At 40.9% G+C, this 27,516-nt stretch overlaps 2 protein-coding genes across 6 annotated transcripts in view; both read left to right on the top strand.

The window, feature by feature from the left end:
- The window catches only part of stmn1b (stathmin 1b), a 213,238-nt gene extending 199,139 nt beyond the window's left edge, over positions 1–14,099 (top strand). For 2 of the 5 annotated variants that reach the window (XM_072679822.1, XM_072679823.1), the window contains exons 2-5: positions 11,164–11,211; positions 11,333–11,505; positions 11,716–11,907; positions 12,084–14,099. In XM_072679822.1, coding sequence (XP_072535923.1) covers positions 11,196–11,211; positions 11,333–11,505; positions 11,716–11,907; positions 12,084–12,149 — 447 coding nt within the window. In that variant the 5' untranslated portion in view covers positions 11,164–11,195 and the 3' untranslated portion in view covers positions 12,150–14,099. Of the gene's footprint in view, positions 1–3,660; positions 3,665–8,990; positions 9,076–11,163; positions 11,212–11,332; positions 11,506–11,715; positions 11,908–12,083 lie in introns of those variants that run through there. The other 3 variants (XM_072679820.1, XM_072679818.1, XM_072679819.1) reach the window with 3 other exon arrangements.
- A 1,067-nt stretch (positions 14,100–15,166) lies between these two features.
- On the top strand, positions 15,167–20,024 carry paqr7b (progestin and adipoQ receptor family member VII, b). Its single transcript, XM_072679793.1, has 2 exons — positions 15,167–15,332; positions 16,139–20,024. The coding sequence occupies exon 2, from the start codon at positions 16,172–16,174 to the stop codon at positions 17,234–17,236; it is 1,065 nt and encodes a 354-aa protein (XP_072535894.1). The 5' UTR covers positions 15,167–15,332; positions 16,139–16,171; the 3' UTR covers positions 17,237–20,024.
- Positions 20,025–27,516: the final 7,492 nt, after the last annotated feature.

Below are 27,516 nucleotides of genomic sequence, written 5' to 3'. Positions count from 1 at the left end.
AGAGAGAGACTGAGTGGAGAGAATTGAACTGAGCTGAGGAGAGACAGAGAAGGAGGGAGGGAGATGAGAGAGAGAGAAAGGGAGAGAGAGAGACAGTGTGCTAATACACAACAACAACACAACACCAAACTGCTCCATTGATTACAATTACAGTATGATCTAATACACACAGCACTGAAACACTCCTATAGAAATACAAGCTCACATAGACTGATGGCAAGTGTGACAGACAGGGACACGCCTAAAGTGAGAGACTGGGAATCTCAGGGGTCCTTCCAGAGTAGTGGTAATGGCAGTAAAAGGAAGCAGCTTATGTAATGCAAATGTTTTATTCAAAGAGAGAAAACAAGTGAAGCCGTGGAATATGATAAACCCAAAGAGCACCAGTATGACTCCTGCCGTGAAAGAGCTGGCTGGCTTTACACAGTCCTGGCTTCGATGATCAGACATCTGGAGGGTGAAGCACATGACCTGGTCTTTGGACAGAAGCTCAGGCTTAATTTCCAGAGTCTGGGCAGGACAGTAACACTGCTCATACTGCTGCATACCATCCATTCATGTGAGTCCACACTCGTGTGTGTGCAGGAAAGTGAGGATTACGCTCTGCTTATCAATGTCAATTTAGCTCTGATGACTAGTGCCAGCGATCGAGTTCCTGATTGATTACTGGGCGCTGTGCTCGCTTTCATCAGTGTTTTGTTAATCAGACTCTGGTGTGTTAATCCAATAATCCAGTCAGTTATCATCTTTAAGTGGTAGTACATACAGTAGTTCTGAGGAACACTCATTGTATAATTAATATAATAGACTAAAATAGGGAAAGGATTAAAATATGAATATACAATGCTTTCATAAAACTCCAATTAATAATAATAGAACATGAAATTATTTACTATACTGTTACATTTAAAAGACATAACATGGGGTTTTAAGGAGATGAGCTAGGAAAGGTCTGTAGTTTGCGGACCCTTACTACCTGATAAACTAGGCCAGATAATCCAGTTTCTTATTTAACTGGGTTAGTCTTTCCCAGCATGAATCCAGATTCATACCTTAACTGGGCTGTTGTGCATTTGGAACAATGCATTGATCTGTTGGCAAATCCATGCCTGGCGTAATGTGGTAGGTACAGCCCAAATCTGGCACAGCCTGCCGTTACTATTTGGGTAAAGATTAAATATGAAAATATGCACTTCTGGCTAATATGCTAGCAATTCAAAATTTGGAATACAATATCTTTTGTCTGAAAAGAATACACATATATTTTGTGAATCAGTGCTTTGGTCTGGCTCTATGCTTTGCTTTAGCTAGCTGTGTAGAGCTTCGCAAAGCAAGCTAGCATAGTAGAATAAAGGAAGGAAGATGTTTCAGCAAGATGGAGTAGTTTGCTACCTAAAATCAAATCTGAACATAACAAATCTAATGCTACATATTCTATTGGTATGGCTGATACTGTGTCTTTGCCTGGATTCTTTTGGGGGTTGAAATGGGGAAGTAAATCAGGTTACAAAGATTTCTAAAGTCGACACTTGATCCCTCAAACCTCTAAGGGTGTTCCTAGAAAAAGCTCACTCAAGGCAATATAGGGATTCTCACAATGAGAAATGGCGAGGCCAGTTTGAAGAGAACTTGTTTAAACAGTATTGGATTATCCTTTTTTATATTCTTGTCACATCACAGAAGCAATTTATTCAGAACAGATTTTTTGCAGCATTTTTCTATTTGATTTCTATTCTTCTGTTTAATGAGTGAAATGGATGGACTAGGGAGTGAACAATATATTTGGAAAATTTAACAAAGTGTACATACAGTGGGGAACATACTTATATTTTCTTACATGTATTTTAATGTATTTAATGTATAACAGAACAATAAAAATGGAAATAATCAACATGAGCAAGATTATGTCAGTTTGAGGTTCTGAATGCCGATAAATTACCCAGCTCTAGTACAGACTACATTAAAAAGCATTTAAAGAAAGTCATGGAAAAAAGAGACTATATAAAAGAGACTCATGCATCTTTTGAGAGTGTGTAGCTAACCAGAGAAACAGTTGGTGCAATTTTAAATAGATTTTCCCAAATATACTTACAGTCGCAACAATTCAACAATGTTATAAGGAAACCAGTGACCCTTTTTCAGTGTCTGTTTGGAAAACATTTGGTGTCATTTCTCACACGGGGATGAAAGACAAGGGGACAGATTTAACTGAAATGTCCCCCCTCCCTTGTGACCCACTGGGTGGTTATTCAGGCCGTTATAATCGGATCTTTTGTTCAGATGTTGGCAGGCTGCTCAGGCCTAGAGAACGCTGGGCAGCTGATATGCGCCTCTTCATTGTACTGTTTGCATGAGACGGCTGCCAGCATTACAACTTTATACTGGAGCAACCGTTGCTCTTTCAGAGCTCCTCCAAGGAGATGCTGGTATTTTTCCACTTCAGCACCGTTGAGAGATTCAAATAAAGTGCTGCAGAGAGATTGGCTGAATGGGTGGATTTGGTAGTAAGGGGATCATTTTGAGCATTCCAGGGAATGGGAATAAGCAGCATACTAACTGTGAAAACACTGAGAACCATCCAAAAGCAAGAAACAAGTGAACCTAATTACCTTCAGTCCACAATCTGCAGTGCTATATTCAATGAAAACACATCAGTCTAGACGTTTGAAGTCTCTGAACACCAGGGAAATGCAGTGCTTCTCTCTTCTTCTTTGCTGTCTCCCCATGGGAGTGTGTGCAGCTCTACTACTCAGTGCCTAAATGAGACAGCATGGTGAGTGTAAATGGAATTAAACCCAAACCAGTTCCAAACGATGTTTAATGTTTCCATTCACCAGCGGAGATGTGCAATGATGCAATTGCAGACGGTTAAATGTGTGCTAATGTGATTGAAAAGTGTAGGGACTCTGACGAGGAGACAGCAGGCAGGAGCTAACATCTGGCAGGACAGCAATGCTGTTAATAAGTTCATCTGACACCCATGGCAATGGCACTGAAGGGTACATTGTTGTAGCTACCTTTCATATTGTGTGAACATCTCACTATGACTCTCAATGGCTTACAATACAATCTTGCTGCATTAACATATTATCACTGTTATGCAAAAACCATTGGCTCCCATTGAAAGTTACAAAGGGCGTTTTCTTTCTCCACTAAAGTTGCCATTTTGGAGATGCAAGGTTGTTGAATGACAGTGATGATATATTAACATTGTATATTAGAACATTTTTCTTCCTCTGTAACGTTATAATTTCTGAGATTCAATTTGTTATATTATATTTTTGTTATAAGAGCAACAGTGTATAACAAAAAACCACAACAACAACAACAATAATAATAATAATAATAATAACAAGCTTGTCTAGTCCCTGTGGAACAGGAATCTCTGGAGCAGATAAACATGAACCTATCGGCACCATGCCTAATGCCAGGTGGGCTGGAGGGGTATTAAGCCCCCCAGCTTTGGGATGATGGTGCTTTGTCCAATACTTTGCAGATGAGCTGGGGAGTTGGGCATGAGGTGGGGTGATGATCATTCAACTTTCCAACGTCACTAATGCTCTTGCCGCTGAATGCAATCAAATCCTCATATCAATGGTCCAAAATCTAGTAGAAAGCTATCCCTGGACAGTAGAGACTGTTACTCCAACAAAATCAGCATCAGCTCTTTCTAATACCCTTGTGATGTACCTTTTAAACAATGAATAAGCATGTGTCCCAATACTTTTGTCCATATAGTGTATTTCTACTGCATCTTTCCAAATCTTATAGTCACTTTGCAGAGTAAATGAAAACAAGTAAAAAAAATAAGGTAAATAAAAGACATTACAAAGACAAGTGCAACACAACAAAATGGGACTACCTCGTTCAGTAACTGTTATAAGGATGAGGCAGATGAGGCAGATGTAAAGCACATAAAGCCTGAAATACTACAGATGGTAGCATTACATCATTCCACCTGTGTTACAGTTTGTAGGGACGACTCCGAATTACTGCTGCCAAGCTGCCACAGAGGTACATGCACAGATTAAACCTCATTCATTTATGATTCAACACATCTTTCAAAGCTAATGGACGGTGGTGGAGAGCCTATGCACAAGTTAACATCTAAATGCTTTAACAGGAAACTAATGGGTCACAAGCATTAACCTTTCAACATCATGACACATGACTGAAACATAGTCGATCAGTTTCACTTATCTTCACATCCTACAAGGCTTCATAAGGAGCAAAAAATGATGCACATGCAATCAAATCAGTGCAACCAATTTGTTTTGATTGATGTATTTATTTTACGGCCTAGATTTTTGTAGTTTTACTTCCATGGAGCTTCTGAGATAACTGCTCAGGCATGGATTCTTGGATTCTGGGTTTCCTCCGTCATTCTCGGGGGACCAGCCCATATTTATATCGCTTGTATGCTTGAGAGCAAGAGAGAGAGAGAGAGAGAAATGAAGCGAGAGAGCGGTATGTTTTGACATGGTTTTTGTAGAGTTGCATGTGCAGACCATGTGAGTGTATGTCATTGTTGGCAGGGTGGGGGAAGGGCCACGTTTCTTATGCTGGAGGAAGAGAGCATGCATGTTACGTAACACTGTGATGTCACGCAACATGACTTCACCCAAGGAGCCAACCGAAGCTTGGAAATCTGAAGTCAGCGAAGCTGCAAGAGTGTTAAATCTCCCAAGTCTCCTCTGTTTGCTTCCCAGATTCGGCTTAGAAAGTAGAGGAAACGAGGCCTCTTAATCACAGTGGACTATAATATGCCATCATAGCTTCAGATATGATCAGAGGGCATTGTCACTCTATTCAAGGTAGAGTCCATCGTGTCATGCATTATGGCCTGAAACTGGGTCACTGGCAGCGGCGCATGGAGCACACAGCGCCTGTGTCTCACTGTCTGGATGCTGACGGATCCCTGTCCAGGCAGGATTTCTGCCAAAATATTTGGCATATTTGTAGTCTCAGCATCCAACCAGCAATGTGCATCTGGAGCAAATGGGACACACATAGTGCACATCTGGTTAAGGATGAATTAGCCTTGACAGACTGTTTAGATGGATTAACAGTGAGTAGACAACAACATTTGCATTACATAGCTACAAAGACCATCAAAAAGATCTAATCCTCTGAGCTGTGATAAGAAGACTACACGATATTGCAGACCAAGTGCTGTTGCACTGCTGTGGCTCACATGACCTGCCATGTGCGCTGGCTTACAAAACTAGTCCCTGAAATCATTAGCACTTTAGGTGTTAGACAGCACACATAAACTCTCTCTGCCAAACCAGCCCATACATCAAATGTTCATATTTATTTCACCAATGACTCATCATATACACTACATTACACAACACCACACCTTACTGGCAGTAATATATTGAATATTTAAGACTATGAATGCTTCTTCATAGATCATAGATCATGTACACCTACAGCATATGGTCATAAATTTATATACACCTCATTTATACCTCTAGTCAAAACTAGGTACTGGGCATGCTGACCTTAGACTTGTGCAGCTGGTCCAGGGCTTCCCACTTGGTAATGCTTTTATATGGAGGTTATATAAGCAGAGTGTGCACAACTGTGTCTGTGTAAGTAGATCTAAAAATATAGCCATATGAAAATGTTTGAACACCCCTGGTCAAATGACATGTTTGTGGATTTTTTAAGTGGAATTATGAAATAACTACATTTTGGAAGGGAGGAACATGCCTGAAGCTCATCCTCCCAATCTAACATCCTGTAAATACCATCTCTACCTTATTCATGTGTCTATAGCTGCATTCCAAAGCATAGGCTGCAGTCAAGGTAGGCTACATTTCTCATTCGCCACGTCATTGAAGCATCTTCCTAAACGAAGCAGTCTTTGTTTACAGCTCAGAAATTCAGCCTACGTTCTGAGCAATTTGAAGGATGCGGCTGATGTATTCTTTTGGGCCCTCGGGTACCCACAGTTCTCTGCGCACATAACACAGAGAAAAAAACAGCACCACAAAAATGTTAGAAAATGAATCCTCCTGAGCTGAGTTTATTTAAAATGTTTTTATGATTATAATTCATTTCCATGACGAAGTGAAAAAGCACACAGGTTTCATACCACATTTGCAAGAGACAAGACCTTAGGCTACTGAAAAGGACCCACCCTACCTCGACTGCAGCCTTAGGCTTTCAACACAGTAAACGACCAAGTCTTCGCAACTCCCCTCCACCCTGTCTTCCCCCTTTTAACTCTGCCATATCTCTCATTCCTGGCTCTCCCCTCACTTACAGTCTCCTCCAAATTATCATATACTGTAGGCATAGTCTGAACTAGCAAAGTGTAAATAAGTTCACATCATCTACAGGAAACAAACTTAGATTTTAATAATTAAATATTGTAACTTAATTATTACCTTGAATTTGCTGCTAATTTTAGAAAAACCATTCTATATATTTGCTGAGCGGCATCTCTGTCATTGCCACTTCACCTTTACCTTACTTTTTCAATAGACATGCTTCCTTTACATCCGATGCTGGTTTTGTGCCTTTCAGCTTGTCCACAAAGCCATGTGTACCATGAGGCGAAGCTCACAGCCAATTTGTATTTATGCCATTTACATCCCCCGTCTCTTGCCCCACCCTGTGTAAGATCCTTCTGGTACCTTGGCTGGACAAATCAAATCATGTTTAAAAGCACCGTCTCCACCCAAACATGCTCTTCATCTTACTCAGACAATTTAACAATCTGACATCACACTAGTGAATCTAGTAGGGAGAGTACTGCACACAGCAGGGGTCTCTGTGTCCCTATTCCACCCCCCTGTCTTTGTACATGCAGCCACTGACCCCAGGGAGGGTGTGAGGCAGCCTGTACCATCTGTTCTCCTTTTCCCTGGGCTAGACTGCTAAGGCGGCTCTATTACAATAAGATGAATGAGAACTTGGGTGGGGCAGTGGGGGATTGCTCGGGAGAAATTAACAGTAGGTTCCAGCAGAAATGCTCCAGCCGTCTAAATGATAACTGTAAGTCATACAAGAGAACGAATGTAGACTTTGCATCCCAAACCAGTCAGATTCAGATGTTCAGTCCATTAAAGTGAGGTAGAGGTAGGTCTTAACGTATAGTGACATTAAGGTGCAGTCTGAGGTCCACTCTGATATAAACAGTATATGTATGCATTGAGAGCTTCCTGAGGCACAGATACAAATAACAAGCATGACAACAAGACAGTGAAAAACAACCAGCAGGAGATGGAGCATGCCAAAGCCAAACACCCTAGATGCCAAGATGACCTGGCTTCCCATTTATTGAAAGTTCAGATTGTGTTGCCATCAGAGAGCAACTGGATCAAAGCAGAAAACACAAAAACGACAGAAGCAGGCAATGGCTACAACACTCCCTGCTCAAGTAATAATAATATCGATCATGCACTGGAGTGCAGGTCTGGCCTTACCATCATCACTGTAATCATGTCAGGATGTGTTACAATTTCATTGTGGAACTGAATATCAAGTCTGTGAAATCTGGCCTCATCCTGGCTACATGGCTTTTTTTGATCCTCTCTAAGAAAATGACTGACTTGTATTTGCTTGTGCATTCCACAGTATCCACATTTATCCAGGTGGGACAGATGTAATATGTGCTGGGCCTGCTGAGCTATTTTTATCATAGCTCAAAATGTTGAGCAAAGGTGCTGTAGTGAATTTCTGTTTGACATTGATTTCATCAAAGTAAATTTCACATAAAAAGATTTCTCCCCCTTTAGGCTTAACCCATCAGACGCAGAATGGTTGCATCTATTTTTCTGGATGGAGCAAACAGATCATGAACTATATGAGTTTTGCAATAAAAAGGTTTGCAGTTTCTGTCAAAAGTAATCTCATAAATTCTAAAAATAATATCTTTTTGTTAGTTTATATTAACAATGAATTTCTCACATTAAGGGATATTTTGCATAAATCATTTACCAGACAAGATCCATTACAGTCTGTTTCTGTAGAAACGTCCGTTTATCAAGTGTAAAGTGCAGGATTTTCACTGAATATTGGTGCTCTCTTACACATTTGACCAGGATTTCACACTATCATCCAGAGATGATAATTCTGATTTTTCCCCTGCACATACAGTACAGTACAACACAACAATTACACTAACAATTAAATAAATAATCACATTTATTAACATAGGTATACTTGCCAGTACACAGGTCCCTTTAATGCTATAAACAACCAACTTCAGTACATATGTACTTAGCATGTTTTGGTAAAATATTTGCATATCTGCATGTTTACTAATGATTTAGGGGTCCAAGTCTTTACTTGGGGGGTCTTTACATGTCTGTTCATAGCAGCATATAAATACCAATTAGAAATATGATTATTTTGGGAAGTTAGCACAAGATCTGTCCCATTCTAGTTAATCTTAGACACAGATAAGATACTGAAATAATGCTCTTTTAAGCTTTTTCCAGTAACCAGACTAAAGACTGCTACATAGTCAGACCTGCTCTTTCAACTTCTTTGCCGTTTTCTCTGTCTTTATATAGTAATAGTAATTTTGTATTATTAAATTAAGAATTGAGAATTAAGATATATCAACATGTTACAATAGCATGTAGGTGACCATGGTATGTTGGTGTATTTACAACATGTTCTCTGACCATATTCCTACACTGACTCCAAACATAATAAAAGTAGCATACATTTACAGATTTGTTTATTATTTGTTTAGGAATTAATGAATAAATGAATGTATATTTGCGTAGTTTTGAGTTCGTCTGTTTCAGGTTCTGCAGAGAATGAGAAACTATCGTTTAATGTTTTTAGGAGTATTAAAATCGTAGCAGACATTCCCTGTTAAATCCAGAGAGAACGGATGGTTTACACGCATGTCACCAAGTGTAACTACATATCCCAGAATTCTCAGCACAGTTCGTTGTTCTGATTCAACCAATCAGATTCGCCTTCACGGTGACGCGCTCGACTCCGGTCCTTTTTTCCCGCGGCTCTGGAGTGAATCAGCGGAGAGGAGAGTGAGAGCTCAGAGACTCCGTCCACAGCATCAGAGGTGGGTGTGTGGAAGTCATACAGGTGATATGCAGCTCTGTTGTCTGTAATGCTTGCCTTTATTAAAGCTGGGAAGGTAGTTTTTTGTCATGTAAGTAGCTAGTGTGTAGTGTTTAGTGTTAAAAGTGGAGATATCCATATGAGGGAATCGGTGTTTTTAAAAATCAGACAGTTGGGACATGGCTAGCTGCTCCCCGCGCACAATGGGAGTTTGTTAGCCGGCCAGTTAATTAGCTAGCTAACGTTTAGTTAGTTTAATGTAATATTAGCTAGAGTCCTGTTTCTGGATTGTGTTATCTTCGGATTAATGTTAAGCTTCAGTGATGGAGCTTACTATCTTTGTATTTTCTGTCTGTGTGGAGCAGTAAAATACAGTTAAATATGTGGAAAATGTTCAAGGTGGCTTGGGCGAAGTCGACCAGCAAGCCCCTGTTAGCCGAACAGCCTTGTTCTCAGACAGGCTTGGCCACTGGATCTCCAGTAAAGAGAGAGGAGCTGCTATTAACGTTAGATATCAGCTAACTAGCTGTTTAATGATGAAGTGAATCATTCTGGGGTTGATGGTAGAAGAGAAAAGTGGGGTACACATTCCCACAAGTGATGTGAGGAGCCGTTGGACAGCGGTGTCTTTGTCTTTGTTTGCAGTCTTTCTTTCTTTCTTCGAGCACCTGCCAGGGATTGTTGTTGTCCGCTGAAAAGGAGACAGCAGGCTGTGTAAATGTGACCTGCTTTAGACTAAACGCGATGTATGAGTTTATACTTTCACATTTCAGCATGTTTGGACTGCTTGTGGTCAATTCTTAATGCAGTTTTACATGTGTGACAGAGGCTGGGTGTGACAGATTTGGTCTCGCCATGTGACAGTCGACATTTAGCTAATGTCTGGGGGGACAGACTCCGAATTCAGAATCGGTTTCTTTGTGATTTGCTGATAATATCAATATTTCATGTCAATATAGACAGCGTTGTGCTGCTGGATTGTAAAAAGGAGTGAAGATCCTGGATGACTGGGATTCATCACACGCCCTAATCCGAGTAGTAGTAGAAATATGTGTTGCTGCGTTCATCTATTACCAATAACCATCAGCCCAGCTGTTGATGCACACAGGGCTCGTTCAGGGCTGTTTTCAGTTATAGTGAGCGTTTTTCCTGCTGCCATCGTCGTCTTAGTAAAGTTGGACATCTCTGAAATGGGCTGGAGGAAAATGCCCCCGTCGTCTTTGTTCGTTCGCCGCACAAAATCTCCTTTGTTTTCATCCCTCAGCGGCCGTTTAGCTCACCTACCGTCGACTGATGGGCTTGCTGATAATGCCTTTGTTCATTCTCACGGATTATGGTTACAGATGCCCCGATTTATCTACAAGGGACTAGCAGGTTAATAATGTCTTGCAGCAGTGCTTGCATTGTGTGCGTTTCAGCCCCTGTTGACAGAGACCCTTTTCATAATTGCTCGTCTCGACCTGAATGGAGGACAGATTCAGGTGATGGATGGAAAGGCTTATTTTAAAACACTTGTTTTTTTCTTTGGGATGACATCTTTAAAAACAGAGGACAGACAGCAGTATTTCTCTCGAAGATTCAGTTAAAACGAGGCTTGTCTGAGGAGGCGACACCACTCCCAGATCTGGCTGCCATTGCCCAATGCTCAGAGACTAGAATAGTCTAATTCCACATTATCCACCAATGACCATTCACACGAAATGCTGTATATCAGCTATGTGCCATTCAATTTAATAGATCTCTGCCATTATATGGACAGACAATCTCCGGGGGTAGTCCATACTTGCCAAATTCAACATTTGAATGTGCAGTTTTTGGGTTGCACCACATCTGTAGGCTTTTTTCTTTTCTTGGTAAAACATGTCTTAGCATTATTAGTAGTTGTATTGGGTGGAAGCTGCTGCAGGGCTAGGTGTGGGATTATTAACACAGATAGACTTTATTGTTATAGGAGATAGTAAAGGAGCAACAGGGCCATTAAGGCATACATTCCTTCAGCCACTGACCGAGTGGACATTTTGGGGATAAAAATGGAAATTGAGTAAATTTTATAATATTATATTATATATCATTTGTTAAAGATTTTAATTCAACCAATTTATTTGCATTTGTAGGTATTCGAAACAGTCAACGACGAGAGTGCAATGGCGTCCTCTGGAGGTAACCTGGGAAACGTTCTTTTACACAGCCTATTTTCTATGTATTGCTATGACCCTCAGATTAAATAAGGCGTCGTCTAAATGGATTGCAGCTACTATACTGGCTGTTTTAACGTTTACAGATATTCAGGTTAAGGAGCTTGATAAGCGTGCTTCAGGGCAAGCTTTCGAGGTCATTCTGAGCCCCTCGGCACCAGATGCCAAAGGAGAATTCCCTTTGTCCACTCCAAAGAAGAAGGAGGTATCTTTGGATGAGATTCAGAAAAAACTGGAGGCAGCAGAGGAGAGACGCAAGGTAAGAACAGACTAGAATAATCCATATAATATTTTGAAATACATATTTTTATACTTAATTTATATACTTGATGTGTGTGTGGTCTAATGGGTTAATTATTCATATATTATTATAGTATCTCCTTGAACAATAGCAATAGGAAAATAGCCTATATTTTCTCATTAAATTAACATTTTCCTATCTGTTTATCTATGCAACTGTTCCCATCAGAATCATGAGGCTGAGGTACTGAAGCACTTGGCTGAGAAGCGAGAGCATGAGAAGGAGGTCCTCCAGAAAGCAATGGAGGAGAACAACAACTTTAGCAAGATGGCAGAGGAGAAACTCAACCAGAAAATGGAAGCCAACAAAGAAAACCGCACAAAACAGATTGCTGCAATGAACGAGAAGTTCAAGGAGAAGGTAAGCATTCATTCTCAAAGGGGTCTTCTTTGCTAAGTCAGGTTAAGTGTTAGACCTCTGGATGCGAAACTGCATTTAATTAAATGTAAACAGAAAGTCTCCCCCTGCTGAATATACCACAGCACTTTAAACGAGTTCTGCCAACCACATTGTGTTTTTTTTGTTTTTCATTTTAGGACAAGAAGATTGAAGAAGTCCGAAAGAACAAAGAGACAAAAGACGGAGGCGAGGAGGATAACTGAGTTTTGAGTCTTTTTATTTTTTGGTTCTATTCACTTTAGGGAACAGTATTGGGTTTTTTACGTATCCAAAGATTTATTTTTGTTCCATTATGGCCAGTATTATGTGTTTGGTTTTGTGTTATTGACACTTTTTTATCTGAGGATTAAGGGAGGAGCAGGTGCACAGTGTTCTTTTCATCTCTTCATGTTCAGCTCTGTTTCACATCCCATCACCTGGGGCCGGTTTTTCAAAGCTTTTAATCCTAATCCAAATTTTCTGGATGACAAATCCTCCTTTTTACTATCAAAAATCAAAAATAAGAAAATAAAAAGATTTTGTCCGTTTTTAGAACATTTTCAGACTGTTATCCAGATCTCATAGGATAAATCTTATACATGGCCATCTGCTGGACAAATGACATTTTAGCCTTTTCTGGTAATGGAAAAGAGAACATAATATATAATTCATGAAGGAGTAATCATTTTAGACTTCTACCTAATAATTACAATATAAACAAGCAAATTGGAACAACATGTTTATTACTTCTGCCAACATGTTTAAATAAAAAGAAGGTTTTCCAGTGTAAGAGTAAATAATGGTTTTAGAAATGTGGGTGTTTACAGAACACTTTATTAATTTCTGTATGAGGTGTGTTCTGTACAGGTCGTCAATTCAGCTTGAATCCCCCACTCAAGGTGGGATAAAAATCATTTTCTTTGGCATTAAAGGTATCCAAAATATCTGCTTAAAGTTTAAAACACCCATTTGTAGCACTTAATCCTGCATAAAGGTACTGTGGGATTATGAAATCCTGATCCAAAACTTCAGGAATGAAAAAGACGTGTTTTTAACTCATGTTTAATCCAACTGGAACACTTCCATTTGAAAAACCGGCCCCTGTAGATTTGTCCAATTGCAGCTTTTGACCTGTAAAATAAGCAGTGTTTTACTCTAAAGGAAAGCATGCCTGTGTTACGCATAGGTCTCTAACTTTGTGTGTTGCATTGTGCAAGTTGACCTGTACCTGTTCATGTCAGAACTCCAGTTCTTTGAGCTTAATAAAGTTGCACAGTTGTTTGTTATGGTAACAGCTTTGGATTTGCCCCTTTTTGTAGACTTTCAAATATGGACAAATAATTTTGATACATTTGTCTGCCTGTCTGTGTAACTCTCTGTCCATGTGGTGAACAATAAGCACATTTCAGGATAACGTTTACCAGGAGAACTGTGTAAAAACTATAACCTTTTGAGAAAGATCCAGGGTAATTGTATACAGCGGACTGATGAAGACTTACTGACTGATTAAAGTCCGGTAATCGATACCCATAAGTTTTGGACCATACCTCTAAGGAGGAGGGTATATGAGAGCATTTTTTGTAATGGTGGCAGTGCAATGCAAGTAGTGTAGCCAGTGCTGCATGTGCTGCCACCTAGTGCCAGTTGATGGCACCACATTTGTTTAGTCTACCTGAAATGTTTTCCTTCAAAAGGTTGGTAATTATGACTTGATCTGCAATTGTAATGAATGCAAACTTGTGGATTTTGATCAAATTACACATATGCAAAACAAATGCTGCACATCATTATGCTGAGCCCATTTGACAGAGAGTTACATGTTGCATGTTCCCACTGAGGACCATACTGGACATACAGTATGTCATTTTTTGTTAAGTGCCACACTGAAAATAATACATGTTAAAGTTTTTTTTTTATTGTAATGTGTGATTTTTAACCCAAATTCAGATTATTTCGTCCCTCCCACCTGCCGTTATGACAAAGGTATTTACTAAATACATAACAGCCTAGATAGTCTACCTTGTCATGTAATGCTTGGTAGGACATTTTGCTTTTTCGTCAAGTGAAATGGCATAATAATTTCATTTAATGTGCTCAATAGAGATTCTTGGACAGTGATCCCTTGTTGGCATGGTAACAAGAATTAAAATTGGTTTTGTCTGTGCAATGCAGAAGTTGCCAGTGTGGTTATTCTGGTGATATTTTCTGTCCATCTTATAAGCTGGTATTTAACTTTCTGTCACAAGCCTTATTTTAAACCCCTGCCTTATACTGGTCTTTATAATGGGCCAAAGTGAAATGTAAGTATGCATAAGACACTGAAGGTAATCAGACTACACATTATGTAATGTAACATTATTATAACCTACTATACTGTTTTTACTGTGTGGAAAAATCTGGCCCATAACAGTTGGATCTCTGTAGGCCTCTCTACAATGTATAAAGCCAAAATACTGAATGCAGAAGATGGAGAAAAGCCTGATGGACCAGCAGTCTTGCAAAGTCTTGATGAAGGAGCTCCATTCACACACAGGCCAACAAAGCCACATTGTGAGCATCACCCGCCTGTGTGGGCAAAGAAAGGAGATGAGATGAGCATTTTTACAGTAGCTCTAGCCCTGTAAATATATACACAAATATATGGACCAATAGAAATGCTCTAAATTACTGGAAATAAAATCTTATTTATCTGACTTCCATTGAAAGTTAAAAGAAGGTGGTTCTTCCTCTCCTGCAAGTTGTCGTTTTGGAGATATGACATTTCAGCGTAACAGTGAGAACAGGCATATATACTAGATTTTGGAGCATTGCTGTGAGGATTTGATTGCATTCAGCGACCAGAGCGTTAGGGTTAGGTCGGGATGTTGGATGATTACCACCCCACCTGTTTCCCAACTCCCCAACTCATGCTAATAGTATTGGATGGATATATACAGACGGTCAATCGGGTGACCTTATCCCTACTCTGTCACAGAAGGGTCTTTTTGTTCCCCTCAACACTGAGTTTTGTCGTCGCTTCCATGTCTAAGGTGTCTGTCGACGCCTTCTGCACTGTGAATCATCCTTTTTAGCAGGCGACGTTGAGAGGAAGAGGGCGGGCTCGTTCGACTCTCCTCATGCAGCCTATTGGCTGCAGCTGAGCTGAAGCGTCTCCCATTGGCCAATGAACAATTGGACACGCAAAGACGGCGTTCTGATTGGCTGAGCCGCACGTCTGTGAAACAATCCGTTCAACTCGGCCATCTGGTTCTGCGGGGAGCTGACAGGAGCCTCACCCGCAGCGAGAATTTAGCAGCGAACACTTAATTTGCATCATGCTGCTTATGGCTCATGCCTTTTTATACGCACGTAGAGAAGTCACCTTTACATGCTTCAGCCTCACTGAGTGGATTGTCTGCTAAACAACGGTAAGTCAGGTCCGAGACCGATCTTATGAGCTTTAGGTAGCGGTAATGAGAGAAAATGCTGCCATGTGATTTAGCCATCTTCTCTGAGGGCTCTTACTGTATTAAACCCAGCGCGCGAGGGCACGTTTATTCATGTAGCTAGCTGTAGCCTGTGTGGACGAGCCGCGCCGAAACGCTTGGTAAGACAATGCAGGACAGAATAAGGCAGTGGGCGGTAAACGATCAACGGTCAGGACTGAAATATTTTTTCTTTCGTTTCTTGCTTTATTAAAATGTTTTTTCTCCTCGTTGTTCGCCTATCCGGCACCAAACACGGTCTCCTGTGATTTCACCCGCAGAAACGGCTCCTGCTGGAGGCTGTGGAGAAAGGAGGATTGTCTGGCTGTCGGATGCCATCACTAAATTATTCACAGGGCTTTACTGACACTGTCTGAGGGGCTCATTGTGGTGTAGAGAATGGCGTTTTAACAACCAGTTAAAAAATGGCTTTTGGGCCGCTGGTAAGAACCGTTAAACACCGTAAGAAGGCGCACGCGGATCCGCGGAAACGGGATGGTGACGTTACGTAACCGGTTTCCATTCATTGTCCAGCGTTACAAGATTATCTCTCAAAAAGCACTAGTCATTTTACACACTCACCTCTCTGCGTACAGTTCCTAGAGTTTACTAGAGCTTACACCGTTTTATTTCTGTCACATCAGCCTCCTACATTGCTGTGCAGTTTTGCCTGGCACTGTGTTCAATGTACAAAATATGGGAAGAAAGATGGTTGACCCTTTTTTCCTTATTTTTGAAATGTACTATAGATCCCAGGGTGCTTTGCTCTGTTCCCTCTCACCATGGCGACGGTAGTGATGGAGCAGATCGGGCGCTTGTTCATCAACGTCCAACAGCTTCGGCAGATCCCCCAGCTGCTAGAGTCTGCCTTCCCCAAGCTGCCCTGCACTGTGACTGTCAATGATGTACCCTGGGTGTTCAAGGAGTCTCACATCTTCACAGGCTACCGGCCACCCGACCAGAGCTGGCGCTACTACTTCCTCACGCTCTTTCAGAGGCACAACGAGGCAGTCAACGTGTGGACGCACCTGCTGGCCTCGCTCATCATCTTGGTGAAGTTCCAGGAGGTGTCCGAAACAGTGGACTTCCTGCGAGACCCCCACGCCCAGCCGCTGTTTATCGTGCTTCTGGCAGCGTTCACCTACCTGGCCTGCAGCTCGCTGGCCCATCTGCTCTCTGCCAAATCGGAGCTTTCCCACTACACTTTCTACTTCCTGGACTATGTGGGTGTGGCCGTGTACCAGTATGGCAGTGCCCTAGCTCACTTTTACTATGTAGTTGAGGAGGCATGGCACGCTCGGGTTCGAGGGTTCTTCCTGCCCGCTTCGGCTTTCCTGGCCTGGTTGTCCTGCACTGGGTGCTGCTATGGCAAGTATGCAAGTCCACGCCTGCCCAGGTTTGCCCACAAGCTGTTCCAGGTGGTGCCCTCAGGCCTAGCCTACTGCTTAGACATCAGTCCAGTATTGCATCGCATCTACAGCTGCTACAGCTCCCAGCAGAGTTGCGCTGATCAGGCCGTGACATACCACTGCTACCAGATCCTCTTCTTCTTGGCGAGTGCCTACTTCTTCACTTACCCACACCCGGAGTGCTGGTTCCCTGGCCGGTGCGACTTTATCGGTCAGGGCCACCAGATATTCCACGTTTTCCTCGTGCTGTGCACGCTGGTGCAGATAGAGGCAGTGCGCCTCGACTACAGCGAGCGGAGGCCCCTGTATGAACGTCTCCATGGCGACCTGGCTCATGACGCCGTGGCTCTCTTCATCTTCACAGCGTGCTGCAGCGCCCTGACCGCTTTCTATGTGCGTAAGCGAGTGAAAGCCTACCTCGAGGAAAAGCAGGAGTAGACGTCTTGAGCAAGTGAGGCTTAAGGACAAGACAACATAACCCTGCTGCCCCTGGAGCAGCGATCACAGAACATTAATGGACCTGCTGTTGTGTTGGGGTTCTTGGAGGGGTGGGAGAGATGGGTGGGGTTGTAGTTTTGTTTTTGTAACATGGCCTGCCAAAATTGTATTGTCAATCAGCTATGTACTGTTTACTGCATTTATACTTTAAACCTCTGCCTCAAACGAAGACAGAAGATCTAAGAAAATGAGTAGAGAGGCTTTTGCACTGATATCCACTCACGTTCTGCTCTGAAGGGGTCTACAAATTTCAGTGCCAACGAGAAGCCTTTTATACCTTTCATTTGCATGAATGTGTGAGGTATTTTGTGGGTGAAAAGGCGTTATGGGCAGGATCATCAACAGATGTGGATGGGATGACTATGGCCTGGTCTCAGACAACAAAATGCATTGGGGGGGGGGGAAGGTTAGTGAAACCAAACTTAGCATGCCATCTGTGTGCTCTCTTAAAACGTAATTGAGCACTGTCACTGAAAATCTATGTGGACCATGTTTGCAAAGAATGGGATTTGTTCAAAATTGGGCTCAAACTTTAGTGGTGTGTTAATGGGCATTTTGAGCATGGCTGCTTGAGGAAATGTCAAAGACCCTCATTCCCCATCCATCAGGACCAAGAGCATTGCTTGCATAGTTTGAGTGAAAGGATTGCGTCATGCAAATGAGCATCAAACCGACTGGTGACATAACCTTAGTCACTTTTAGTCAGAGTGTTCTTCATGTTCAGTGCTTAAATCCCAAGACCTTTCATAATTTTATGCGAACTGCAATCATTGAGTGTTTTTTGTGTGCCTCCAACACTGCCGCTTGACGTTCCCCTGATCGATTTTCAATCTGTGTGCCTACTCTTATCAGAAGGCACATATGACATATGAGAATATTTTAGGTATATAATGAAGGTGGCTGGTGGACTTTTACAACATAGGCCAAAACAGTTTGACATAATTGAGGCACTTGTCCCACCTATCCTGACCTTTCAACAACCAGAGGATTGCATTGTCAAACAAAGTCCTCATACTTTTTTTTTTTTTTTTTTTTTTGAGATTACCTCAATGAGTTAAGTATTAGATGAGGTTTAGATTCCATCCACGGTTGATTGAATTCATTAGATACAGTATTTCATTTAAGATTGTTAGTTATTAACATTTGGCCAAAGAGGCTCTAGTGAAGTGAATTATGTGTCCTTGCTAACTATGATGCCTGCTTTTGTCATCAAGATGCTCCTTTTGTACCCAAAGGGCTACAGTGTTGGCTTTCGCCTTTACACACTTCATGATGTCAATGCCGTTGTGCATATTGTCCACTGGTTGATGTTTTTAGTGGTTCACAAAAGAGTCTGAGCATTAATATATTGGAATGTGTGTTCTAATGTGCCTGAATACACGCATGCATCCATGAGAGGCAATGTACGTATAGGTGTGGTGAGTGTGTGCAGTTTCTGAATGTGTTGTGCAAGTATTCTAGTTAGTTGCATGTCAGTTCGTTGCTTGTTTTAAGAAATATGAAGGCTTTTCTTTTTAGTCAACTTCTATTTTGGCCTTTCGTCTCGTCTGAAACACCCCTCTCCCACAATCACACCTGCTTTTATTACCTGTATGTTATTCGGCACCGTACACATCCATCATATTGAAGATACATTGGGAATGGTTTTCGGTTCCCTGTTCTGATGGATAACCTGCTTACCGCCTCAAGATTGCAGAGGTACTGTCATTTTTTTGCGTGATATGTTGTGCAACGGCACCAGCAGAGTGTGATGCGTTTGATGTCACTGATAGATGGACTCATAGGCCGTTGTTTTAGAGTGAAGTCTCAGTCTGATGAAGTGACTGATAAGTGAACTGATGATGATAATGATTTCTATGACATGGAGATATGTCATACAATGATGTCGCCAGCAGCCTTTTCAATAGTAAGAGCCCAAACAAAACCAATTATTAAGCAATGACTGAGTAGGTTACGCACTGGGGCTAATATTCTAGCACTTAGCAATTATCACAAGATATTAACAGAGGAGTCGAGAGTGCTCATTACACATGTGTATCAGAACTGCAGCTACTGAGGATCATTTAATGCAGCTAATTTAACCTGTGTGAAAGAGAAGAAGAGAAGTGATAGAATCTCACATTGAGAGCGATGGTACATGCACGGAAGGAATGCCAAGAGCTGACGCCATGACGTCGCTGAGGAAACAACAAAGATGAGGTCATCCCCAGGCACCACCAGGCTTGACTATGTAGCCTGTCAGCTCTTAGCCTGCTGTTTCAATGGAAAAACCCACTAAACCTCACTAAACCTCATCATTGATCCTACGGAACTGTGAACCTAGTTTCTACTTTTAGTGAACAGAAGAAGTACTTATCTACTCACCTCTAAGCCAGCAAAGGGATCTAAACAGACTTTCAGATGCTTGCATTTTGAACATTGTCATTACAGTTGGGTTTAGAAATTTGTGTTAGGATCAGGTCTAGACATGAATCATGGGAAATGTTTGCCAAAAAAAGTCCATTTAGTGTTTCCCCTGAGCTGGCACTCCTTTTGGAGCTCAGTGTCGATGATACTAAATTCTCAGCTCTCACTCTGGCCTGAACTAGCACTCTTTACATGTCTTACAGCAGGGTCAGATGGGAGAAAGAATGTCTGACATCTGCTTAAAACATTAAAACGGTGTGTAAAAAAATGACTGATGTTGATGTATTGTGGAATTTACATAAATAAACAAGTGTTATTCTCACCCCCTGTGTGTCCTCTCATTTAGCCACCATCAACTGCAAAGTCTATGTACACATAAGACGTTCTGTTTATCTGAAGTCTTATATGGTGAGACTTTTATTTCCCTGAAATTGCTTGGGTAATTAGGCTTGGCTAATTAGGCAGTTGTCGGTGCTGCTTAGTTCAGAGTTCTGAGTAGGACCCGCAGTTAATCTTCAGGGGGAAAAAATCCTATCCTGTACCAGTAGAGGTCAGTGCAAAAATTGCCCTACCAAGAAAAAGTTCTACCAGGTCAATCAAGGTTTTGCCAAGCTTATTTGGGCAAACACTCTCTGTTCACTCTCTCTAGTTCAGAAGGAAATATAATCATATTTCAAAAGATACTGAGGCACAAAGGCCCACTCTGATGGGCAAAGTAAACGTCCCTAAACGAAGATGAGGGCTGTTTTGGCTTCACGCTCTTACCACAACCCGTTTCAGCCTTCCTGGACATGGTCCATGCTGGAAAAGCAGTTTTATAGGTATTCCATTCCGAAATCCTCCTAATTGAAAATTCACTTTCATATTTGTACATCTTTCATATTATTCTCTTTGCCCTCATAAATAATGTATAATCAAGCTCAAGCTTAAGGGTTTCTGTTTATATAGCACGCTAATTTATACAGCTTTACAGAGATGCTGGTCCAAGCCTCTTTTGAGTAAGCCAGAGGTGACAGTGGCAAGGAAAACTCGACTCAGCTTGACTCGAAGAAACTTGACTCAAAAAAGGAACCCATCCATCTCTAGTTGACACCAGCTAGCACAACAAACAAATAAATTATAGCAAAAGCATGAAATGAAGAATAATGCTAATGGATTCACAGTAATAAAAAATGAATGCAAAGTAGAAGTGAGTCTACCACTGCACTGAAGTGCTCATAATTAACCAGGGACACCAGAGAATAACGATAGCAGTCTTATCAGGGGGAATGGAGATTAGAACTATGATTGCTATGTTAATATAGGGATGTAAAGCTTTCGTTAATTTAGTAGTAATGACTTTAATTAGAGTATATGCTGGGATTCTTTTTCAAATTGAAGAACCTCAGAAGTTCCTCAAGGATCTTACACTTTTAACAGTGCAGACAGGATTGTTTTTTTTGAAAGAAAAGGTTCTATATAAAACCATCTACACACGGTTTTCCACCAATGTGAAGAACTCTTCAACCAGAATCAGACAGGTTTAAGCATCCAAATGGTTATTTGAGTTTTCATGGTTCTAAACAGAACCATTGCCTTTAAGGAAAAGTTTATATTTCTTCAAAGTATTTTATAAATAATACGCTATGGCTCAAACATTGCAGATCTTATAAAGAGACATAGCATGTTCTTAAGAATGAAAAGACAGTAGTTCACAGGATCAGTATAAAATAAGGGGCTGCGTTTTTCAAAAGCTTAACAGTGTTTGTTAGATTTTTGTTGTATTCTTGCTGTACAACCATGTTCAGTCTTCTTAAATACACACTGTTGGCCACTAGAGGTGTGTAAAGTCACCTAAACTCATACTCAAAGATACTCTCACTTCTGAGAAATTAAAAAATAAGTCCCCATTTCCAAAAACAACTTGAGCAAAAATACAAATATTGCTGGTCAAAACAACTGAGTATCAATATTTAGGTCCGTACTGAGTATTAAAGAACTTAACGTCTTAATACTTTCACTATCTATTGACACTGGAGCTGAAGTTTGATAAAGGCTATTCCTTTCTGTTATAAAATGGTAAACCTCAAACATTTGAGTATGTCTAGAACCGCTGATGTTCTAGGATTTTCAGCACAATCGTCTCTAGAGTTTACTCCGAATGCTGTAATAAAGAAAAACATCCAGTGAGCGGCAGTGGGCACAGGATCAGTGAAACTGGACAGCTGAAGACTGGAAACATGTAGCCTGATCTGATGAAGCCTGGTTTTTGCTGAGTGACACAGATGGTAGAGTCAGGATTTGGTGCCAAGAGCATGAATCTATGGATCCACCCTGCCTTGTGTCAACAGTCCAAGCTGGTGGAGATGGTATAACATGAAAGTGCATGTGAAATTTGTGTTTCCAGAAAGTTGTGGAACGCATGCCATGAAGACTTGAAGGTGTTTCGATGAGGCCCAACTCAATATTAGCATAGTGATCCTAATTAGGTGCTGGCTGATTTTATATTAGTTATTTTATTAACTATGTTTTTTTTGTGTGGAACTGACTCCCTAAAAGTAGAACTTCATGGGATAGGACTGCTGGGAATGTCAGTCTTAAATACAGTTTATAAAATATTAACTTATTATATATATATATATATCACTGTGGTATTTACTGTTGGTCTTTACAGTCTCAGCTGGTAGGCTGACACCTGGTAAAAAACTGGAAAATAATACAGTGCAGCGACCTTAATCTTCTTATTTAGAGAACACGAGTAGTGTTCATATTTATTTGTATATTTATTATGCATGTACTGTAAAGTAGGGCAGATTCAACATTTAATATGGATGTATCTATTAATAAACCAGAGCTCCTCTAGAGAACCGTCAAAAACAGATTATTGGGAACTTTGCATCGTGGCAGTACTCTGTTGATGTGGTTAATTTAAAGTGTAATTTAATGTAGATACAGTAGGGCCTCGTAGAAGGTGCCTAAAGGCTTTAACAAATCCCAGCACTTATGACCACAGTAAATGACCACAAGATGGCAGTCTTATCAAGGACTGAACATATTCTTCAGCACACCTAAGGGCTTAAATTTTTCTTCCTGCTGAAAAATGTAACTGTAACCCGTTGCTAACCTTATCCAGGTTATGTAAATCTTCCCCCATCCTAAGGTACAGACCGCACTGGGTGTATTTCATTATAGATTATAATACACATCTAAATCAAGTATGTATGACACTGTTCTCTAAGACTGCCTTGTCATTCTCTCAGCTCTTAGAGGTGCTGGACATGTTTCTTCCTTTCAAAACCCAGCAGGACAATTCAGTTCAGGCTGAGTTCACATAAGAGCTTTCTGCACTTCACTGCCTATCTCTTCCTTCTATTTCCTGGCCATTCAGGCTTCTGAGCTGTGATGTGGAACTGTGAGGGCATGGTCCCTCTGGTACAACATCTTATCAGAATTTAATATACGCCCTGAAAAGACCAGATCGCCTGAAGACAGTTTGTTAATAGAGCTAATTGGCAGCGTCTGCTAAGAAATGGCCTTTTTTGACTTTACCTCTAAAGTGAAGCATAATGAGTTTCATTAACATCAATGCTTTGAAATCCATCTTCATGAAACCTAAACTATATGTGAATAATTTCCCATGTGAAGCTGACACCAGAATCGTGGCAAATGAGATTCTTACTAAAGGTTATTTGGAATTCCAAACATGAAATCGACTAATTTTCCTCAACATCACATTCTCTTCATCTTTTCAGCGTGTCTGGGATCTGCACACACGTTTTTGCCCTGCAGGTGTTGGTGTTTTCTGGATGAGCAACGGCTACAGAATGTTCAATAAATCTTAAAGTAAACACAGAGTGTCGGTGATAGTTTGAGGGAGGATGTGCTAACATGCATCCTGACTCACGACAGAAGGAGCTGTGGACCCCCTGGGTGGTAACACGGCCCAAGAGCCGCTAAGCACTGAGAGAACTGAGCGACACTACAAACACCATCAGAGCTTCTGTATCCTGTCACTGCCAGTGAGGACAGATCTCTACAGCAGCGGGATATGAAGATTACACCAATATGTCTTGCAGGACATTACTTTTGCCCTTCCATTTACATCAAATGACATGAACGAGGAATAGCAGAAGTAAATAAATAGCTGTAAATTGTAAACAAATAACTGTAAACATCCACACTGTAAATGATGACAATACTTTACTATAAATGTTTAAGTTTGCTTATATGTGAGCAAACCGGATACATCACTCTAAAATCGATTATTTAGAAGTGATACCCTTTTATCCTGAACTGCACATACTAATGTACATTAAATGTACATACTGATTATGTGCATATAGCATAACTTACAACTACAGTGGGGCAAAAAGTATTTAGTCAGCCACTGATTGTGCCAGTTCTCCTTCTTAGAAAGATGAGAGAGGTCTGTAATTTTCATCATAGCTACACTTCAACTATGAGAGACAAAATGAGAAAAAAATCCAGGAAATAACATTGTCTGATTTTTAAAGAATTTATTTGTTTAATTATGGTGAAAAATAAATATTTGGTCAATAACAAAAGTTCAACTTACTTTTGTAACATAACCTTTGTTGGCAAAGACAGAGGTCAAACGTTTCCTGTAAGTCTTTATGAGGTTTGCACACACTGTAGCGGGTATTTTGGTCCTATTCCTCCATGCAGATCTCCTCTAGAGCAGTGATGTTTTGGGGCTGTTGCTGGGCAACATAGACTTTCTACTCCCTCCACAAATTTTCTATGGGGTTGAGGTCTGGAGACTGGCTAGGCCACTCCAGGACCTTAAAATGCTTTTTACAGAGCCACTCCTTCGTTGCCTGAGCGGTGTGTTTGGGATCATTGTCATGCTGGAAGACCCAGCCATGTTCCATCTTCAATGCTCTCACTGATGGAAGGAGGTTTTGGCTTAAAATCTCATAATACATGGCCCCGTTCATTCTCCCCTGAACACTGATCAGTCGTCCTTATCCCCTTTGCAGAAAAACAGCCCCAAAGCATGATGTTTCCACCCCCATGCTTCACAGTAGGTATGGTGTTCTTGGGGTGCAACTCAGCATTCTTCGTCCTCCAAACACAACGAGTTGAGTTTTTCCAAAAAGTTCTGTTTTGGTTTCATCTGACTACATGATATTCTCCCAATCCTCTTCTGGATCATCCATATGCTCTCTGGCAAACTTCGGAAGGGCCTGGACATGTACTGGCTTAAGCAAGGGGACACGCCTGGCACTGCAGGATTTGAGTCCCTCTCTACATAGTGTGTTACTGATGGTAGCCTTTGTTACTTTGGTCCCAGCTCTCTGCAGGTCATTCATCAGTTCTGGGATTTTTGGTTTCCGTTCTCATGATCATTTTGACCCCATGGGATGAGATCTTGAGTGGGGCCCCAGATCGAGGAAGATTATCAATGTCTTCCATTTTCTTACAATTGCTCCCACAGTCCCACAGTATTCACACCAACCTGCTTGTCTATTGTAGATTCACTCTTCCCAGCCTGGTGCAGGTCTATAATTTTCTTCCTGGTGTCCTTCGACAGCTCTTTGGTCTTGGCCATGGTTATGTTTGGAGACTGACTGTTTGAGGCTGTGGACAGGTGTATTTTATATAAATAACGAGGTAAAACAGGTGCCATTAATACAATTGACGAGTGGAGGACAGAAGAGCTTCTTAAAAAGAAGTTACAGGTCTGTGAGAGCCAGAAATCTTGCTTGCTTGGGTGATTACAATTTTCCACCATAATTTACAAATAAATTGTTTAAAAATCCTACAATGTGATTTCCTGGATTTTTTCATAGTTAAAGTGTACCTATGATGTAAATTACAGACCTCTCCCATCTTCTAAGTAGGAGAACTTGCACAATCAGTGGCTGACTAAATACTTTTTTGCCCAACTGTATATTGTTATCCAATTTATATTCTTTGTCTTCTTTCTCTTCTATTTTTGCCACATTTGCGCTGTGTATCTCGGCCCACAGTTTTCGAGATATCAACAGTGTTCCAACTCCAGATTGTAGGGTCTGATTCGGGCTTGTATAACAGCTTTTTAACTGGACAAATGGTTTTCTACACAGCAACGATTTACACTGCACTACAAACACCCAACCAACCACATGGGGTACGACAGCAACTATTTGGCAACTTGTGCAACCACCTGAGACCACATAGGACTCCATTTGCTTCTACAACAGCCTTGGTTTTCCATGCTGTGGAGCTTTTTAATTGGACAAATGGTTTTCACACAGCGACAGATTTAGTCAGATTTTTTTTTCTTTATAGGAATAAATGAGGTGCAATAGTTTTGGCACCCTTCAAATGTCACAATGAGACAAATACAGTATAAACACCCAACCAACCACATGGGGTACCAAAGCAACCACTCGGCAACACCTGAACAAACACTAAGCAACCTTAGAAACCATCTAGTGTCTATTTAGCAACACCATAGGGACCAACTGACTTACAATATCAATCAACTAGCACTCACCTAAAACAATGTCCTAGCAACCACATGGGATACCATAGCAATCACCAAGCAACACTATAGCAACCTCCTGGCAAAGATTTAGCAACACCACAGCAACCACATGGCAACACCATACCAACCAACCCAGAATATGGAAATCATTTAGCAACACCATAGCACCCACCTGGGATACCATAAAATGCACTTAGCAAGACCATAGTAACAACTTATTAACACCATAGCAACCACCTGGAAAACCTTTTTTATTTCAGAAAATGCCTTTTATAGAATTATAGAATGAAAGTTAAATTGTACTTCATTTTAAATACACTTTGACCTGAAATTCATTTGTTATTTTTGAACAAATCTATCTTTATTTTATGGGTTAATAAATGTAACAGTTACACATGAAGAAATGAAACTGTAAATAACTCTAAGCTTATTTTGACTATATTTTCATGCAGTTGATTAGGACCACTTCACTAATACTGGGTAGGACCTCCTTTTGCTCTTAAAACAGCCTCAGTTCTTCATTGCTTGTAAGATGTTGGGAACTTTCTTTTGAGATTCTGGTCCATGTCAACATGACTGCATCAAATCATTCCTGTAGATTTTTAGGTGCATTTTCATGTTCTGAATCACCTGTTTATCACATACCACATTCTGTTGGATTCAGATCCGGTGACTGGGAGGACCAATGAAGAACTCTGAACTCATTGTTATGTTCATGGAACCAGTTTGAAAGCCTTTGTTACATGATGCATTTGGTGAACCTGTGCCCACTGCAGCCTCAGCTTTTTGTTCTTGACAGACAGAAATCTGAAATGGAATTGGACTTGGTCTCCCGCTGTTGTAGTCCATCCACCTCTAAGTTTGACGTGTCTGCTCACCACTGTTGTACAGAGTGGTTAATCTTAGTTACTGTAGCCTTTCTGGCAGCTCATACCAGTCTGACCAATTCTCAATTGACCTTCAACAAAGCATTTCCATCTGCAGACACCAGTCGCTCACCTTTTCTGTATTACACCATTCTGAGTAAACTCTAAAAACTGCTGTGCTGAAAAATAAGCAATTATAGAAATACTGAAACCAGCCTGTCTGGCATCAACAATAATGGTACACAAATCAAAACATCACATCACAAAGATCACATTTTCTACCATCCCGATGGTTGATTACTTGTAGCGGCTGGCCTGTCTCTGCATAATAGATTATTGCATGAATGTGTAGGTGTGCAGGTGTCCTTAATAAAATGCTCAGAGCGTATTTTGTGAGAGGAATCATAATAAAAGAATCACAAGAGAAGACTGCCAGTGACAAGACTGATGAAACCATTCACAAATATCCTGAAGAA

Source organism: Salminus brasiliensis, chromosome 5, assembly GCF_030463535.1.
Source record: "Salminus brasiliensis chromosome 5, fSalBra1.hap2, whole genome shotgun sequence".
NCBI lineage: Eukaryota > Metazoa > Chordata > Actinopteri > Characiformes > Bryconidae > Salminus > Salminus brasiliensis.
The sequence above is the reverse complement of the archived record's forward strand: the minus strand, read 5'-3'. Positions and strand labels throughout refer to the sequence as shown.